General features: G+C 37.6%; 1 protein-coding gene across 7 annotated transcripts in view; it reads left to right on the forward strand.

The window, feature by feature from the left end:
• Positions 1-21,172, forward strand: part of IL1RAP (interleukin 1 receptor accessory protein) — a 134,330-nt gene that overhangs the window by 44,760 nt on the left and 68,398 nt on the right. For all 7 annotated transcript variants that reach the window (XR_014301726.1, XR_014301727.1, XR_014301728.1 and 4 more), the window contains exon 2: positions 3,381-3,445. Coding sequence is in view for 4 of the 7 variants with exons in the window: in XM_082694772.1 (XP_082550898.1) it covers positions 3,382-3,445 (64 nt within the window). In the remaining 3 variants the exon portion in view is untranslated. The remainder of the gene's footprint in view (positions 1-3,380; positions 3,446-21,172) is intronic.

Below are 21,172 nucleotides of genomic sequence, written 5' to 3' on the forward strand. Positions count from 1 at the left end.
AGGGGAATATCAATTAAGGCCCTCAATCACACTAATTAGAATGTCTTCTAAGTGTTGCCCTAGGAATTCAACAGCTTATAAATAGGCAAATTGGGAAAATCTAGAGGTGTGAGTTTTGTTTTGTTTTGTTTTTATAGCCGAAAGCAATTTAGGAGGTAGAGTGCTTTAGCATAGCTGAGTATTGGAGCTGAAGTTACTGTGCCCTGAATCTGCAATGAAATATCCAGTTGTTTTCCACTGACAATGGATTAATGCGGAATTATTAATTACTTTTATTAATGAGTTGGATGAGGACATAGGTGGCATGCTGATCAAGATTATAGATGACACAAAGCTAGGAATTAAACAATTATTTTGATGACAAGTTCAGGAGACAAAATGATTTTAAGACAGAATATAGTCACAATCCATCCAACACATGCCCAGAAGAAATGATCTCCAGCAGGCACAATTCGATGCTCACATCAGTCTTCTAATCAGAAGCCTTCAGTGGTTCCCTATTTTCTGTTTAAATTAAATTCCAAGTCCTTTGCTATTCAGGGCCTTGCCATATTCTGATCCTAATACTCCCTGCCTTCCAAAAAGTCTTCTGTAGTTCTTTTTTGTTTGTTTGTTTTTACAATTTATTTTATTTTATTTTAAATTTATTTTTTTTCAATTTATTTATTTTCAGAAAAACAATATTCATTATTTTTTCACCACACCCAGTGCTCCATGCTATCCGTGCCCTCTATAATACCCACCACCTGGTACCCCAACCTCCCACCCCCCCGCCACTTCAAACCCCTCAGATTGCTTTTCAGAGTCCATAGTCTCTCATGATTCACCTCCCCTTCCAATTTATCCCAACTCCCTTCTCCTCTCTAACACCACTTGTCCTCCATGATATTTGTTATGCTCCACAAATAAGTGAAACCATATGATAATTGACTCTCTCTGCTTGACTTATTTCACTCAGCATAATCTCTTCCAGTCCCGTCCATGTTGCTACAAAAGTTGGGTATTCATCCTTTCTGATGGAGGCATAATACTCCATAGTGTATATGGACCACATCTTCCTTATCCATTCGTCTGTTGAAGGGCATCTTGGTTCTTTCCGTAGTTTGGCGACTGTGGCCATTGCTGCTATAAACATTGGGGTAGAGATGGCCCTTCTTTTCACGACATCTGTATCTTTGGGGTAAATACCCAGTAGTGCAATTGCAGGGTCATAGGGAAGTTCTATTTTTAATTTCTTGAGGAATCTCCACACTCTTCTCCAAAGAGGCTACACCAACTTGCATTCCCACCAATAGTGTAAGAGGGTTCCCCTTTCCCCACATCCTCTCCAACACATGTTGTTTCCTGTTTTGTTAATTTTGGCCATTCTAACTGGTGTAAGGTGATATCTCAATGTGGTTTTAATTTGAATCTCCCTGATGGCTAGTGATGATGAACATTTTTTCATGTGTCTGATAGCCATTTGTATGTCTTGATTGTAGTTCTTTTACTAATACCTTGTGCTTGAGCCAAACCGAATTATCTACGGATTATTTCCCTTTTATGTTCCATGCTTTGCCTATCTCTGAACATTATTCCCCCCGGAGTTTCTTTTCCCCACTTTCCTTCTGTTTCAATTCAGTTCTTGCTCAGTCAAAAGCTACTTCTTGTCCTTAGTCTTCTTTCATTGCTTTGGATGGAATAATCTCTTTCTCTTGCTGATCTTCAGTGATACTTATCTGTTCCTCTCTGTGTTTATCACTGTTTAGTTTGTATCGTCATTATTTTGGTACCCATTTTAAGTCTCTTCTAGTGCTTAGTGCTCTACCTTCTGTCTGAGAAATCTTTGCGTGTCTTGTAGTGGCCCTGCATGTGTCTTCTTCATAGTTGACGATGATGAAATAGTTTATCTCCTCTCCTGGGGAGAATTGCCTTTAGAGGAGACTTTACATCTTGCTCACCAGAGGCCCCTGCAACTGTATCAAGGAGACATGTAAACAGAAAGTGCCTCACACATATTTCATTGAACAAATGAATGACTGACGAAAGAGTTCCTTAAGTTAACGGTGTAAGAATTGGAAGAAAAAAGAGTGGTGGTAAGAAAGAAACCTTTAATCTCTGGGATTAAAAATGGCTGTTTAGGATATAATAAATTCACTTGTCACTTTTGAACAGTCATGCTAAAGAAGGAAGTACAATATGAACTACAGATTTGTGGTGATGTGTGGCTAAGAGAGGTGACCGCTTTTGGAAATGTGCATTGTCCTTTAAAGTGATCATACACTCTGGATTGCTTAGGCTGTACCAGTTTATACCTTTTGTTTCAGTGGCACCCTCTTACAGCTGTCTCCTTTTAAGTGCTATTATCTGGCTACCCTATTTATCAAATACCTCTTTGACCTTTTCAGGATGGTGGGTCCCTTTGGTAGTGAAACTTGTGCCATTGCGTTATGTTGGCCGGGGGGTATCAGTCTCATCTCTGGCACTTACTAGAGATGTGATCAGGACAATGACCAAGACGTCTGTAAGCACTCTTATGTGGCTGCTCTGTTCAAAATAGCAACAGTCTTGAATATGGAATTTTTCAGTAATATCCAGGTTTCAGCATTTATAACCCTATCAAGATTCTATCACGGGGAAGATATGTCTAGGGCAGTAGGGAAATAAATATCTCACAGAGTTGTTAAATCTCTAGGTCTTCTGTATTAGAGATCACACAACCAAATGTAAGGGCAGAGTTCTTGCTACTTGGCTGTTCTAGCTGGCTATCAGTAGAAAGGCTGAAGGTCACAAAAACTGGACTCCAGCTTCATCATTTGTCTCTTCCAGGGAGAAGAGGGGAGCGGGCACAGCAGAGAGTGAGGTTTAGATCTTCCCCTTTACTCCAAATTCCAAGTGTGGTGGACTGTAGACCAAGTCTGCATCCAGGATTTTTAGACCTTCTAGTCATCACTATGAAGGATAAGTGTCTGGATCATAAAATATTAACAGTTGGGAACAGACCACATGAATGCCAAGGAGGGAAAGAAGATCAAATTTATCTGCCAGAAATGTGACTCCTGGTGAAAAAAGTCAAGAGGAATATTTTCCTTAAGTAGGCAGTTGTAGTTGAATGATTGAGAGATAGTTCTGCAGCCAGAGTGCTGAAGCTTAATCATTATTCTCCTACTTTCTAGGCAAAAGATGTTGGTTATCTTATTTAAACTTGTCTCAGTTTCCTTATCTGTACTATGGGTGTTAAAAAAAATCTTATTGGTTGGTTCCTGCAATTAAATTAGTTAATATTGTAGACATGCTAGAACAGTTCCTCATCCATCCTTAGCTTGTGTATGTGGTAATTATTACTTAAGCTCTAAAGAGTGGTAAAGTACTCTCCCTTAACTTTGTATTTATGTTGACAGGATGGGACTCCTGTGGTGTGTGATGAGTCTCTACTTCTATGGGATCCTGCAAAGTGATGCCTCAGGTAAACGAATAACTTTTGACAATCTATTAAAATATGAATTATCTATAGGATAATGTATCAAATTTTTCTGAAAAATGTGTTAAGACTCCATAAGATTTATATCCGTTGTCTTCTATGGTACCACAGAATCATAGATGTGACACAATCATCAATTTTGGTGATGATACCTCTAGTCTTCAGGGGACAAAATGTACTTAGGGCAGTGGTCTGGTTTGTATAAATATAGGAATTTTCCATCACCTTCACATCCAAACGAACTAGAATCCTGCTTCTCTCCCTTTACCTCAGGTCCAATGGGAAAAGAAATGACAGTGATGGTAGCATGACTCTGTTTTCCAAACTTCAGCCAGTGGTAGAAGAGGCATTGAGGCTAATAGTCTATTAAGACCTTTTAAGAGCAAATGAATAACGATGATTTCTTGTCATACTGCTACAATCTAGGAGAAAAAGGACCTACAGTTACGTTCACCCCCCCCACCCCCACCCTTTGGGTGTTGCCCCTTAAGAGAAATCAACCAAACCTTGAGTTTGAATTACCAAGCTCAGTCATCGGGTCTGGATCATATGAAATCAGAGCCAGAAGGGATTTGAAAATTCATCTTTCCAGTACTCCTCTCATCTCCAGAATTACTGCTCAGGACCACTCTGTGGTAACTCTAACTAGTGATCATCTCATCGCAGTCCATATGTCTTTGGACTGACCAAGTTCTTAGAAAGTTTTTAGTATATATAATTGAAATCTATTTCTGTCATTTCCACATTTTTCTGGTTCAACTCCTTGAATTTCATAGAGGATACTCAGTCCAGTGGTTCTTTAATTTTAATTCAGGGAACCTAGATATCTTCATTTGAAAAGGCTCCTCATGTATAATTCCCCTGAAGACCACAGACAATACTTTAAATATCATAGCTTTAATTCCTCTTCTGCGTGAGACGTCTTTAGAAGTGTTAAAATAATGATTGCATAGCCATGACATTGTTTTCCAATATATTTCTTCAATCTTTATTCACATGATATGGATTGGAGCCCTTCTTATTCTGATTATCTTTTCTGGGTATGTGTTTCGATTTCTATACCACTTAAAGAATTTAATAGAAACCAAAAATAAGACTAAAAAGGCATATAACTAGGACAGAATGCAGCTCAAAGCTGAGAGAAGTGGAGATAACTTCCAACCTTGTTGACCCTTTTCTCATGGAAAGCATATTTCCTAATCTGGCTGATATTCAGCTGGGGTCTGCTAGTACTAGTACACATACACAGCTCCTGGCTATTTAAACCAGTGTCTGGCCTGCTTGATTGAGTATCCCATTTGACTGGTCAGTGGTGGTGATGTCCTGATTTTTAAATATGTTAAATAAGACCCCTGATTATTATTAGTTCTTATTTGATTTAGTTCAGTGCTTGAATATTATCTGCTTACAGAGGCCTTACTTAACTTAACCACTTTAACGAAAATAGCCCTCCCTATCACACCTCTCTGTATCTACCTATAGTTTCCTTCCTGACTCATCTCATCATTTCTTGACACCATGTTAACTTTCTCTTGTCTCCTCCTCCTCTGCTTTTCCTTCTCTCTGTTCTTTTCCTTCCCATCCTCTTCCTTTCCCTTCTTTTTCTCTCTTTCCCTCCTTCCCTTTCTCCTTTCATCCCTATTTCACTACTTGTAAATGGTCCAAGGTCAGGAACTTAGCCTCTTTGTTTTTTACCCAAATACTTGGAATAATGATTGGCACATAGACACATAGTAGGTATGCACTCTCTCTTTCTATCTATACATTATAAATAGATGGATATATATATATATATATATATCCATATATATGTGTATATTTATGTGTATGTAAATATATGTATATATGCATACACACACACGCACACACACAGACACACATATTATAAGTGGGTGGAAAAAAAGTCTTTTCACTTCCCCTTTGCCAAAATTGGCCAATTTTATAATGGGACTTGTTTGGATTAATGCCAGTAATTCATCAATGTAGTTTTATGTCCTGCCTTACCTAGAAGGAGAAGGGAGAGGTGATCATGTTATTTTTGTTGAGATATGAGTGACATCCCAGAAGTTTCTGGGCTCTGGTGTCTCTCCAGCAGTCTTGGCAGTATTGCCTTTCTGAATGACCTTTACTGTAATCCATCTAAGGAGGTTCCCTACCCCCACCCCAAATGCTATTGGAAAGTGAGCTTTCTACCCAGGAACTGTGACTCATAATTCTGCCAGGGAAACTGACTTCTTGAATAAGATAAGTTCTCATACCAGTCCCATTGAGTCACCATGGGAGCAGGAAACATGTTGTAATCCCCTCAGCCCATCTGGCACATACTCATTTGCCTTCCTTATGAAAAGGTATATTGTGTCTGTGTCAGTGATGCACTTCCTAGTTGGAGGAAGAGGAACAAAAAGGAAGTGTTGTTGACAAAAATAAAAAGGACGACTAACTCTGGGCTACTAGGGGACAGAAGGGACCGCTGCGTATTCTGAAGGAATCAATGAACCTCTCGCGCATTAAGGTATTACTTCTTACAATGATGTAGATGTTGGCACACTTGTTGGCCTTTCATGAGGTTCTTCCTGGGCTTCAGGTACCCATATTAATGGAATCACAGATTGATGTGTAGAACAAAGAAGAAATAACCAGAAAACTCTAAAACAATGTACATGCATATGATATTAGTAGGAGTTTTGTCTGGTTGTTCTGGGCCTTTTTACATGGACCCTTTTCTTAAGGAAATGCTCACATTTAAGAAAGAGGCCATATGAACAAAAGAGCTTTAGTTTCATGCAGTTTTTTTAAAATTTATTTTTATATATATACATACATATGTATATATATATGTGTGTGTATATATATATAATTTTTTTGAGAGAGAAGTAGCATGGGCATGAGTAGAGGTGGGGGTGGGGGACAAAAAGAGGGAGAGCGAGAGAGAGAATCAAGCAGACTCCCCCATGGAGTGCAGAGCCCAATGTAGGGCTTGATCTCGTGACCCTAAGATTATGACCTGAGCCCAAATCAAGAGTTAGCTACTCAAACAACTGAGCTGCCCAGGCACCCCCATGCAGTGTGTTTTAAGTGCAGTGAACTTCACTTTAAGGCCCAGAATTCTGACTCTAGAACACAGTCTTTCTTGTAGCAGTACTGTGATTTCATTATTCATTCAGGAAAGTGGGAGCAACATTTCCATCTCAGGTGTCCATATACGCAAATCCTTAAAAACAAGCATTTACTTTTAAGGAATTAAAGCTTGGATAATTATAAAGGAATTAAAGCTTGGATAATTATCACTATAATGTGATAGTTATGTGGTAATAATAAAACTTCCTTTGCTGAGAAAGCACTTTGCATTTTGCTTTTTCAATGTCATTTGACTCTCACACCCAAACTATAGTGTAGTCAGGCTGTTGTAACCCAATTTGGGGGAAAAGAAACTTAGAATCAGAGTAGTTAAGTGAATTACCCAAAGTCACACAGCTAATAAGTAATATAACTGTGAGTTCAACTAGTTCCTCCATTCTCAATATACTAAATATACTCCTCTTGGACTGTACTAGGATATATACATTTTTTTTTTTTTTAAAGATTAAGATCCAAGAGGTCACAGGTTCTGCTAACTGTTAAGGAACCTTTCAGTAATAGATTTCCGTGCTTTTTAGATAAGAAATATCTTCCCTCCCAACTCCCCTCCTTAGGTGGTTTCTTCAGGAGGAAAATCACTATAATGTAATCTCAAAATTCAATATTCCCATTTTTGCTTGTTATGGTATTGAATATTTCCAATACTAAACTCAAAGTTCTGTTTTGCAAGAATTCTGAAAGCAAACTTGTCACACATTTCTCTTGTGGTGTGTTCCATTGCCAGCATGTTAGAAAGTTGAACTGTTAAAACTGCCTTTACTATAGAAAGAAATATTTGCAACTTGTGATGCCAAGTCAGGGAGAGGGTGAGAATGATACAACATATAATATGGTGAATTAAAAAAAAATTACCACATCAAAATTATTTGTTACAGATACCACATTAAAAAGAGCAATGCATTTTCTTTCCCAAGTGCACACACACACACACACACACACACACACACAGACCTTTGAATATAGCTTTTTATTTCAAAGTCAACGAACAGTTGATAGTGTGCCAGGTGTGGGGCTAAGTTTTACACACATTATCATTAATGTCACAGAAGATGCTGGGGGCTGGGGCTGGGGTGATGAGTAGAGAGTCTTAAACACATTTTATAGTTCAGGAAAAGAAGAACCAGGGAGGTGACCCAAGATAACAGTGCTCATGGTGGCATGAATTACCCAAAGATAGAGCTAGGTTTTGAAGGCTACCTCAACTCCAAAAGAGAGCCCTTTTCTTTAAATGGTATTGCCTTCTTTTAGGACTTTGTTCTGCTAATAGCTGTTAGATCCCATGATTTCATTTCCATTAATTTTGAGGAATTTTCAGAGTTTAGAAATACTCTTGGCTTATTGAGAGTGAATAACACTATGTAAAACAAACAAATAAGTAAGTAAAAACACTGGTTTACCAAGAATCAAGTCATTGCTTGACATTATGAGTGTTTGACTTTATAGGTATTTAATACATTCAAGAAGTCATTTAATCACCCATTAGTCACTATGACCTTACCTATAAACCCAACCAACCAATCAACAATAGCAAAGCTCTGGCCAATTTTGCTTTCTTGCTTTTTTATTAAAGAACATTCTGGTCATTATTATATATCATGGACATATACTCTTCCTGTTATTTAATTAAGTGATTTCTAATGGCAAGTGTTTGTCTTACAATGATTTTACTTTAATCTAAAGATCGTGTGTTTGACAGTTTTATATTACAGAATCCAGGGCAAATAAGGGAAGGCTTTTTGGAAACACCTTCCAGTCAAGTCTGACAGAAAGAAGAGAAAATGAATATCAAGCAAAATGCCATGACAGAGCAGAGAATGTTATTGGCCTTGTAGGGAGGTACTGGAGAACACATCTCAGTCCAGGAACAATTGCTCTTTTCCAGGAGAAAATGCCTCTCTTATTTGGGAATGGAACAGAGCAGTGAGACTAAGGGATAGCGTGAGGGTATTTAGAAGCCAAGCTGGGAGGGCAGGGTGGGGACAGTTTGTGGACGACAGGAATCCCTCCAGGTAGAGGACATTTGTGTTGAATATATTTCAGATATAGTTGGCTGGCTCTTTTCCCTTGTTTTATTTTGTCTTAACTTTCATAAGGGTTTATAATATTTCTGATGCTATGTTTTGGTTCTTTGGTTAGGACTCAATTTGTTGCCAGCCCTGGTGGCCTCATATTTTTTGAATATGCTTTTTGAAAAACTCCATACTTGGATGTACTTGTGACATTCAGGCCTGTCTCTGTTGCCCATGGCTGGTCATCCTGAACACACTTCGCTTCTATGCAATTTAGTCCAAACATTTTGAGAATGTCTGACGAATACAGTTTCATTTTATTCTTAGACCTAAAGGTCATTGGAATTATAACATTTCACCCTACTGTCCTTTAAATGCTGCCTCTTAGGAGCAGATATCTTCACTCTTTTTATTTTTCTTTTCTTTTCCTTTCTGTTCCCCTTCCTTCCTTCCTTCCTTCTTTCCTTCCTTTTTCTCTCTCTTTCTTGAAACACACTGGTGCTTATTTTTTAAGTTAACTTATGCTTCCCAAGAGTGAATATTCTGTAACCTGATTGAAAAGAGGTTTGAGTAGCATGATTTATGGGTCTGATGCAGACTTTGCAAATACAAACTCTCCTGAATAGCTTCTTGTATCATAGTGATAATTCTATGTTTAGAAAAATGACCTGATTCTCCCTTCACACGGCTGCGTTAGTTAAGAGAAACCAGGATTTTTGCATGGAATGTATTTTGTGTATAGGGTTACTGGTGACGGTGTCTGGTCTGGTTTTTGAGAATCTGTTCAGGATTAAATCACCTTCATTTCCACGTTCCCTCCTCCCCCACCCCTACCCCCACCCCAGAACATTTGTTTCTGCCTTATTGAGATGAGCTTTATAAAACCAGACCACGGTCTTGATGACCAGTGACTTAGTCTTGGGCCAGTTCTCATTTTTATTCCACTGTTTTAAAAATGTCTTTTCTCCTTAGCTGAGTAACTTTAGGGAGGGGGGGAAAATATATATATATATATATATCTTCACTTTCAAGGTAAAAACACAATGATTGTCTCATTTTTAAATCCACTAAGGGCTAGTGTCTCTCATTATTTATTTTTGAGGGACAAAGAGAAAATGGATCCATTTTACAAATAATCTGGGAACCTCAGTCAATAACCTCAAGTACCTGTTATTGAAATCTATAAAAGCTGATATAGAGAATTGCCTTCTTTTGTCTTGCTCTCTTGTAGAGGCAATAGGAAGATGATAATACAAGATGGCTGAGAAGATGAGAGAAAACAGATCAAATAGTCACACCCTCAATAATCTAGACTTGGCTGAGCTGTGTTTTCATGAATTTTATTTTTCTTTCTGCTATCAGAATCAAAACTCTTGTTATAGCTATACATTAGTGAGAAAGAAATACCACTTTCCTACAGTGTTTGTAGAGTCTGGACTAATGATAATTTAAGTCTCTTTGTTCAGCAGCCCATTGTTTTGTTTTGTTTCGTTTCCTTTTGAGATACTTTCATATTTTTTTGAACTGCTCCTTGAAGTAGGCAGGAGTACGCACTTTGATATGTACATCAAGGAACTGATGTTTGCATTTTCTCGTAACTTATGTAACAGAATGTTGTGGTCCCTTTAAAGTTTGGACTTGCTGTGTCAGCAAGAGGGAACAAGTGAAAAGTATTTGCCAACTGTGCTTCCCAGTGGAACTCGTGGGTCCTGCACCATAAATGTAGATACTCAAAAGGAAAAGAAGAGAGAGTGAATCCTTCAGTCCCTAATGGCTTTTCTATGTAAATATAATTCTTTCTTAATATTGTATTGTGAGTTTTGATATTCTAATTACTCACAGACCTGTACCCCTGGGGATAAAAATATATGTTTATAAAAAATAAAAATTAAAAAAAAAACCATTTAATTACTTAAACTTGCATACAAGTGCAACCATAGCTGGAATATAGGACTGCATTATTGTTAAAGCAAACACAGATATACAAATTATTGTTCCTAAGTGGATCTCATCCATTATTAACCATTATTTACTATAGCTTTGTTTGTCCTTTTTTACTTTGGGGAGAAACCCTTAATCATTTGCTGTGGACTTGTTTGCTGTTTAAACACATTATTCCTAATAGTTTAAATTGATGTGGCTGTGTTAACTTTGTTCTCTAGATCCTTTAGGAGTTCAGGCTGCCCCCAAAAGTTGCTTGATGAACTAATTTTTGCTTTTCAGAGAGAAAGCATTAATTTTATCCTCATATTTTTTAATTTGCTTTGAACTTTTTGATCTGTCTGGTCCCCTGGAGAAAACTGAATTTCTCTTATGCAAGACTTTTGACATCTATGCCTTTTCATCCCTTTTACTGTCTACTCAAGGTAAAGGATGATGAAGAGAAGGAGCAGGGATGGGGAAAGAAAAGGAAGGGAAAGGAGGGAAAGAATAGATACAGACAGACATATAGATAGAGACAGAAAGACCAAGAGAAAGGAGAAAGAGGGAGAAAGGGAGAGGAGGAGGAGAAACAGGAAGAGGAGAAAGAGTTAGAGATACAAAGAGAGAGAGATACAGATTTAGGCTTCCCACAGAGGGCCTCGCTGGATTTGATACAATCTAGGTATATACTTTCTTTCAGATTATTAAAAAAGCCCGTTTTTTAGTACCACTCTTAAGTACTCTCCCTTCCCCCCTGAACTTTATATTAGATAGTATTCTTTTTGAATGTTTTATTTTTTTCTTAGGTTTCACATTTTTACTCTTTCTCTTTCTTCCTAATGTGTTAAATGATGAGCGCAAATAGAAGCCTTAAATATTATAGAGATGTCCTTAAATCTAGTCCCCTCCAGGCACAAGAGCCATCAACATATCCAGGGATAATGTTTTGTCAACCACATATTTTGCACAATACTTTTATTCTGACGGAAGTGTATAGCAGACACGGTGAGAGCAAAGAGCTGTACATAGCCTTCACGATAATGAAGAGGAGACAGCAGTCAGGAATGAATGACTCTGTATCCCCCTTTGCACTCTGCATTCATAAAGTCTAAGGCAGAAACAATCTGCTGTTGTTTGCACTTGACACTGAGCCATAACACGTCTTTTCTCGTAGCAGTATATTGCTTGAGGCTCAGTAGCATCCCAGCTTGTATTCAGGTTTCAGGAGGAAGGTGTGGCTTGGGAGAATAATGAAATCATGGAGATTATGACTAGAAGAGTTAGTAAGTGAAAGTGTTGGAGGAGTCACTCCCACTGCATGCAGTTTTCTTAGTGAGATATGTAGTGAGGGGCTATTGGGAAGAACTTGAAGCAGGGTCTGTGTTCCTGTTTGCTTTATTAGAGCAAACTCTTAGATATCTCACCTTTATTACTCCAAATATCCTGTTATTAAAAGGGTTGTTTCTATCATCTACAATGCAGTGATAATTGATGACAATAATAATAGTCATGAAGCATTACACACTGTTGAATTTTTTTAATCACTAAAGGAAGACCATGTTAAGCTAAGCATGGCTTTAAATCTCTTTTATTCTAATTCCCTGTAAATTGGTAATAACTATATAGTGGAGTGTGTGTGTGTAATAGAAGAGGAGGAAGGTGAGGGAAAGAACATTAATTGAACCAGGGAATGATTGCAGATATATAATACTACATGCATTTTTATGAACAGCCCCATTAGATAGAGATAGGAATTGTCTTTTCTTTACCAGTAAGGAACTCCAGATTCAGAAAAGTGAATTTAAAAAGTTAACTTAATAACTTACTATAGCTATTAGGTGGGACAACTTGTATATCTTTTTTTTTTTTTTAAGATTTTATTTATTTATTTGACAGACAAAGATCACAAGTAGGCAGAGAGGCAGGCAGAGAGAGAGGGGGAAGCAGGCTCCCCGCTGAGCAGAGAGCCGGATGAGGGGCTTGATCCCAGGACCCTGAGATCATGACCTGAGCCAAAGGCAGAGGCTTTAACCCACTGAGCCACCCAGGCGCCCCCAACTTGTATACCTGTTTGACTTTAAAACGCATGCACACTCTTTGTGTTATAACATGTTGCCACTGAATTCTTTACAATTAAAACTCTTGGCTTTCAAAATATGCCAACTACAGCTGTCTTTCATTAGTTGATGATATGGAACACACACATTTGAAAAGAAACATTCAACCAATTAAAAAAAAAAACAGACATAGGATGTGATTTTTCATGTTGCAGATACTATTTTAAATTGATTTGATCCAAGGTTCCTGAAACATACACAGTGTCCTTCCATTGCGTATGTTCAGATTATATACATGTTCCCAAGGTTATAAAAATGTTTCTAAAGGAAAGAGAGCAGTTCTAAATAAGACTGCAGATGGACAAAGGAATGATGGTTCAGTGCAGATGCAGTGGATTGAGTGGAGCGGGAGGCCATTACCTTTAATACGTTGCAAGATTGCTTTGGCTCTATTTGACTTCCCATGTGGCTAACTCAGAGAGACTAACTGTAGCTCCCTATCTTTTCCTTATTACCCAACTACAGCAGCTCTGTCCTTCCTCCTAGGTGTTGAGAGACTTAGTAAATGATGTTTGCATGTGGCTCCAAGAGTTTTTTGGTACCCAGCTGTATAAAGCTCTAGAAAATTCTTCTCAGTCTAAAAATAACAAATTTTTTCTTTTTCTGCTAGGTTTTGGCAGTGATTGGGTGTGAATTTTGAAATTTGTTGATGGTTTCACTCCAAGTTCCATTTTATTCCTGATGGAGCTGGAATGTTTTACCTTTTTCAGAAACTGTCACGTGTGTGTGTGTGTGTGTGTGCAAAACAGTCACAATAATTGCCACCTAGATTCATCAAATGTGCAGAAGATTGGGCTGGGGGCATTATCACCAATCCATACATAGATATGTTATTTCACTCACTGTAAACTCTCCAGAATTGAATGCCTGATTTTTTTTTTCCAGGTTTAATGCACAAATCCTCTTCAGTCTCAGGGAAATCAATATTTTCCATATGTTATTTATCTGTGTTGAAACATGCAATACTTTAATCATAGGAGGATGGTAAGCACTCCCCTCTTCATTTGAGAATGCACCTTTGTGATTTAAAAGGAACAAATCACAGCTCTATATAACCTCCCCACTTAGCAAAGCTGGTTTTTCATGATTAGGTGTGAAACCTAGCACTGTAGATGTTTCCTGGGCGCCTGTTATGGGCAAAATTTTGCAGCACAGGGAATGTAAACGTGAGTAAGACACTTGGCATTCATTCATTCATAGTGTATGGATATGTGCTAGATGCTGTGCTTGCCTATACTTATTTGTAAAGAAGACAGAAATAATCTCTGCTTTCATGCAGCTTACAGTCTTGGCAAGAGTGTGGGAGAAAAGAAAATAAATAAATAAACACAATAAAAAAAAAACCCTCTTCTTTGAAGATTATCTATAGGGCATTCCATTGATGGAAAGTAAGAGGATGGAACTCCCTTTGTTGGGTGATGAGGGAATATCCATTTGAGTGGATGATGTTCTCTTGGAAGATGAGAAAGAACCACTATGCAAAGCAAAGAGAAGGCAGTGCGGTGGTGCCTGTGAAGACCCTAAGCTCTGAGGATCCTGACGCCAGTTGTTGCTGCAGTGGCAAGAACTCAGGAGAAAGGGACATGAGCTGTGGGGGAAAGCAGAGGCAGGATCCAGTGCATATTAAGGGTGCCATTACATTTTCCTTGGCTGCAACAAAGTCATTGAAAGGATTTGAGCTGGTCCCTGACATCATCTAGTTTTCACATGTTCATGCTAGCTGTTTGTGGGAAATAGATTGGAGGTTTCAGTGTCTCTCAGTATGGTGGACAAGGTTTCCTAAACAAGGCTTCTGCTGTAAAGCAACTAGAAATACTGCATTTAAAAATAAATGTCTTTTAAATTGAATTGCTGAGTTAGTAAGAAATCCTCAGAGGACAAAATTGAAGTGAAACCGGGAATCCAGAAAAGAAAGGAAGCCAGCTCTGCAGCTGGCAGCTGCCCAAGGTAGCATCCAGAATTAGGGGGAAAAGATATATTTAAATGCTAGAACATTTGGATAATTTATTTAAAGATAAAGTTGCATTCTTACCTTTTGCCTAACCCCAAAGAAATCTCAGTTGAATGAAATATTTAAATGTGAAAAATGAATGAAATCCTAAAAGTACTAGAAGAAAACGTATGCAAACTTTTTCATAATGTTGAAGTAGAGAATGACTTTCCAGGTTTATCATCAAAGGTAGGGGCCATTAAAGAATTGATATATTTGACTACATAAAGATTGACACAGTTAGTATAGCATTAAAATATTTTAAGTTAAAGGACAAATGAAAAATTGGAAAATATGGGATGTGGCAAAGTTAAGGTGTGTGTTTTGCACACACACCAAAAAAATCCTTCTGATGTAAAGGAGATTCTATGAAAATTGAGCAAAGATTTTTAACTTGCAGTTCAGGCAATTCAAAAAAAGGTAAAAGCAAATTGATCATAGTAAAAAGCTCAAGATCATGAATAAGAAGATAGGTGCAAATTAAATCAATAGTTAGGTATCATCTTTCACCCATTACCTTGGCAATGACTGAAGAGAACAAATCCTACATAGCACTGGTCAGGACATGGTGATCTAATGACCAAATGTAGTGTTTGTATACCCTGTGGGTGAGAGTGTAGTTGGAACAGGCATTGTAGAGGGCACTGTGGCTATTTGTTCCAAAGACACCAGAGTGCCTCCCGTTAGCCTTGTAATGAGCTGTCCACACATACATGCTAAGGAAATAATTAGAGAAGTCCATCAAGATGTATTCGCAAGTTCATTTTTCATGAGTTGTTAAAGTGGGTAATATTGTAAACACTGTCAGAATATCCATTGGTAGAGGAAGCTTAAATGATTTGTTCTATCAGTAAAGCAGGAAAACCATTGAGACATTAAAAGTATACTTTTGTATTTATTAATATGGAAGTTGGTTTATAATAGACATTTTCTGTTTAAAAACCGGTACCATACAGCAGGACTCGTCTGCAAACTTTAAAAACAGTGGCAGCAGGATCACACCAGCCTCTCATGAGAGGCTGTTCAGTCAGTGTTCAGGAATTGTGTGAGCCGGTGGGTAGTTTGAAATTGAACATAGTGAGAGTATTTGCCCCATGGAAGTTGATAAACAAACTGTACAAAGCAGGTTCCTTCCACCCTGCAGCTGGTTTACTGCACAACACCATGGGCATGTGTGTATGTAGTGTGTGCATATGTGTAGAAAACCTCCAGTAGAATATACCCAAATCTTATTAGTGATTATTTTTAAAAAGTGGAATTAAGTTTGAATTTATTTCCACCCTTTTAAAATAATTTTATGTATATCTGAATATATTACAATCGATTATATTTATAATTACAAATAAAGGATAACTTAATTTTTGGAAGAAAGAATGAAGACCTAAACCATTGGCATTCTTGGGATGGTAAACAAGGAACAATTGCAAGGTACTGTTGGTTAATAAGCTCTTTGTTTCTATTTGTAAATAACATTGTTAATAACTTTACTAGCGCAGTAGTGATTTCAATATTCATGAAATGACCTTGGTAGACTACTAAATTTGGAGACTGGTAAGGGAGAAGAGATACTACTTTTGAATTTCTGCATTATAACTATAGCTGATATTTGTGTTATGTAATTTCAAGAAAGTAAACATTTAGCCACCCAAATTGTTGGAAGTTGAAATCAATTGAGTCCCCATGTCTCTGCTTCAAAGTTTGCTTATGCTCAATACCCAGCGCCCCAAAATACTCATGAACAATAATTTTTGCCAAGTTTGTCAGCTCATTTAAACATTTCTGTTGATTACAGGCTGTTTTCTGTTTTTGTTTTGATTCTGGGTTTTTTTTTAAGTTATCAGTGCTACAGAATGTACTCAGCCAGGTGTCAATATTTCAACATCTGTGGACATGATTACAAATGTGTTAAACAAATGAATGTGTCTTCTTTCACCGGTCAGCTGTCCTTCATTTCTCCATCAGTAAACCTATGTAGTTTTAGGCTTACAGTATGTGCCAGGTGCATTTCACATTGTATCAACTAAGCATGATAGTGGTGAATGCATTTACATAGTATTTTAGAGTTTTAAAAAATGCTTACATTATTGGTAATCAGAATAGCAATAAAAAGGGTATCATATTCCTGTTTCACAGATAAGGAAGCAGAGACTTGGAGAAGTTAGAAGACTTAGCCATAGCCACTAAAGACAGTAGACAGAAGAATCAGGACTCCAGCCCTTGTCAGTCCCAAATCCATTATTCTTTTCCCTGGCAGACATAGAGGTTCTCAACCCTTTCACTGCTAAGGACGTGATTTATTTCAAATTTTTTCTAGACTTCATGTTTGAAAGCAATAGAAACCATTCTTGTTACCCTTGCTATCACTGTATCTTAAACCTAAATTAAGAACATATTCATGGGGCGCCTGGGTGGCTCAGTGGGTTGGGCTGCTGCCTTTGGCTGGGGTCATGATCTCAGGGTCCTGGGATCGAGCCCCGCATCGGGCTCTCTGCTCTGCAGGGAGCCTGCTTCCCTCTCTCTCTTTCTCTCTCTAAAAAAAAAAAAAAGAAGAACATATTCATCATCCAAGAAAGAAACTCTATCCATTGGTTGCCAATCTCCATCTCTTCTCCTGGTTTCCCTCAGCCTCAGGCAACGACTAGTCTCCTTTCTGTCTCTATAGATCTGCCTACTCTGGCCATTTCATAGAAATGGAATTATATGTGGATTTTTGTAACTGTCTTAGCATAATGTCTTCACTTAAGTTTTTAAAATACATCCATGCTGTAGCATGTATCAGTACTTCCTTACTTTTCATTGATGAGTAATATTCCATCATTTATCCACTCATCATTGATGGACATTTGGGTTATTTTCATGTTTTGTCTATTATAAATAGACAAATGCTGTGAACATTTGTCTATAAGTTTTTGTATGGGTATGTATTTCATTTCTCTTGAGTATATACCTAGAAGGGGAATTGCTGAGTCATAGGGTAATTCTGTTTAACATTTTGAAATACTGCCAAAATATCTTCCATTGTAAAAGCCTTTTTAAAGTTTTGAATAGCAGATGAGTTTCAGGTTGGGTGCAATACTTCAGCCACTTTTAGGAATGGCTTCTTAAGATAAAACACATTACATCAAAAAAGATCATGGTCAATTCCCAAGACTTAGCCCATTACTTAGCCCATTACTCTCTGATCCAGGAGAGGAATATCTGAGTATTTTCTTTTTTGTCAGTGTAATGAATTTAAATCTCATTGCTATGGGAGTTCAGAAAATGTCCTGGGTCAGAAATGCCCTGAATAATTCACAATATATGATGCAGAGGGGAAAAAAAAAAAAAAAAAAAAAAAAAGGACTCCATTCAGATCTTGGCTTCATGTGATTCTTTGTCCTTATCTATAAAATGAAAATGATAATATCACAAAGCTATTGTGGAGATACAATGAGATAACATATTTCTTTTTTTTTTTTTTTTAACTTTTTATTTTTTATAAACATATATTTTTATCCCCAGGGGTACAGGTCTGTGAATCACCAAGTTTACACACTTCACAGCACTCACCAAAGCACATACCCTCCCCAATGTCCATAATCCCACCCCCTTCTCCCAAACCCCCTCCCCCCAGCAACCCTCAGTTTGTTTTGTGAGATTAAGAGTCACTTATGGTTTGTCTCCCTCCCAATCCCATCTTGTTTCATTTATTCTTCTCCTACCCACTTAAGCCTCCATGTTGCATCACCACTTCCTCATATCAGGGAGATCATATGATAGTTGTCTTTCTCTGCTTGACTTATTTCGCTAAGCATGATACGCTCTAGTTCCATCCATGTTGTCGCAAATGGCAAGATTTCATTTCTTTTGATGGCTGCATAGTATTCCATTGTGTATATATACCACATCTTCTTGATCCATTCATCTGTGGATGGACATCTAGGTTCTTTCCATAGTTTGGCTATTGTGGACATTGCTGCTATAAACATTCGGGTGCATGTGCCCCTTTGGATCACTACATTTGTATCTTTAGGGTAAATACCCAATAGTGCAATTGCTGGGTCATAGGGCGAGATAACATATTTCAAAGGTGTTTTTGTTTTTGTTTTCTTTTTGTAATTAGCAAAGCAAGTAAGTAAGCAGAAACTCAGTTGATGAACTTTAAATCTGACAATACTTGGCATATGGGTAAGCACCAATATTTTCTCTGTATTGAGAGATTAGGATTGAGACTTTTACATTCGAAGGTAGGTGTTTACCCCCAAGAATACAACTTCCAAAGCAATTAAACCCTTGCCCAGAAGGGCTTTAATTTTCTCCATATGTTTCTTTACTTATCAATCTTCTAAGAATGCAAAGGCAAATAGTAACATATTCTTCAAAACCAATTGCTTGAAAATTACGCTATGGTACCATGATTCTCTGCCACTTATTTTGGCCTTGATGACTCTAAATCAGCTGAGATTTGTATTGTTTTTAATTTATATTTTTCAATATAATTGTAAAAGAAAATGCATTCACTTATTGAGCAGGGATTTATTGAGATACTTTGATGAGCCAGGCGTTTGCTAAGCATTACGATAAAATGGTGAACAAATAGGTCCTGTTCCTATCTTTATGTGATTTACAATCTCCTGTATCTTAGTCTAAATGTCTTAGGGTTGGGGGCCTGGGTGGCTCAGTAGGTTAAAGTCTCTGCCTTTGGATCAGGTCATGATCCCAGGGACCTGGGATCGAGCCCCACATCGGGCTCTCTGCTCCACGGGGAGCCTGCTTCTTCCTCTCTCTCTCTCTGCCTGCCTCTCTGCCTACTTGTGATCTCTGTCAAATAAATAAATAAAATCTTTTAAAAAATTTAAAAAAATAAATGTCTTAGGGTCTCTGTTATTGACCATGACCCATGGATGGCACCATCTCTGTTCTTGCTTTTAAAGTGAAAAATAATATACTCTGGTTTCTCTTCAGAATAGAGCAGAGGTTGAATTTGGACTTTAAAAAGTATAAATAAGAAATAACACAAAGGACATTAAATGGCTTGATATTGTGGTTTAGCTGTGTTGCTACTTTGTTGGGTAACCTTGGATAAGTTAACCTTTCTGAATCTGTGTTTCCTCATCTGTAAAATTGTCTAGCTCCTTCTGAGTCTAACCTTCCAGGATTCCATAATTGCTATTGTAAATCTGAGGTTCAAGAGCTTCTGAATCAAGTTGACTTTTTGTTTTGTTTTGTTTTTTGCACTTTTCATCACTCCATCTTAGATCTTTCCTGTGGCTTTGTCCACTTCTAACTACCATCCTTGTCTAAGCCTTGACTTTTCTGTAATAGCTTCATAACTGGCTATTCCTCCTCTACTCTTGTTCCCTATAACTCTTTCTTCCCATGGAAACCAATTTATAATGTTAAATTAAATAACCTATCTCCTCTGATGGAAATTGTGGAAGTGTTTCCCATTATTCTGAGAATAAAATTTCAATTCCTTACAGTGGCCTATATGGCTCCATAAGTTTGGGTCCATACCTACTGATTCAACCTCTTTGTGTTTCGTTTTCTTGATCTTGGCAATGAAGTTTTCTGAGATACTTTCAGACATTCACATAGACCGTTCCCCTTCTACTCTAAGGCTATCACACTCTCCCCTCAACTTTGTCCCTCACATCCTACAGCACTCTGTACGAAAGTTGTTTCTTCAGAGAGATACAGAACTCCCTATTATATATTCTTTCATGTTACCCTGCATTTCTTTTTCATTGAACCTGTTATAATAGCATCTAACTTATTAACTGTGTAATTATTTACTTATGTACTTACTTACTTAGTTAATTTGTTATTTAATTTCTGTCTTCTTCCCTGGAATGAAAGCTCTGTATCTTTAGTGCCTAGTAGAATACTTTACACTTACCAAGTGCTCAGTAAATGCTCAGTGACTGAATGAATTGATGTAGTAATTGGCTAAAATTCTAGTCTTTACATCAGCTATGAGGTCATTTGCATGGGAGACCATAATGTGTAGATCAGGAAGTTGGAGGAAGCATTGACTTTTATTTCTCTGCAGTTATTGGTCTCTGATTTTATTACAGTGGCCTTCCTCATTGCACCTGATTTGAAACAAATATCCACCAAACCATGTGAGCCAGATACCGTGTTGTGTCCTCAGGATGCTAACCTTTGAGTTCACAGTCTAGCAGGAGATCAGCCATAACTCCAGATAACAATTCTGCAAGGTGGGAAGTAGTTTTACAAGAGATAGCCAGCCATATCTAGAGAGGTAGAGACCAAATGGGCCCGGGGGGATCTGTGTGATTGAACTTCTTGGAAAGGGTTGGGAAAAGGCACTGGAATGGGTCCATAAGCGAATTCTTGCCTCCCACTAGTCCTTGCAAATAAAGCAAAATCTCTGATCAAGCAGCTGGAATTATTTAGATCCATTTTTATTCTACACTACTCTGGACCTTTTAGAATTTTTTTTTTAATTTTCTCTTTTATTTACATACAGTATAATTCAGTTTTTAGTGTGAAGAGTCTCTGAATTGGGGCAAATGCATACAGCGGCATAAAA

This window comes from Mustela nivalis (genome assembly GCF_964662115.1).
Source record: "Mustela nivalis genome assembly, chromosome: 1".
In the NCBI taxonomy this organism is placed as follows: Eukaryota; Metazoa; Chordata; class Mammalia; order Carnivora; family Mustelidae; genus Mustela; species Mustela nivalis.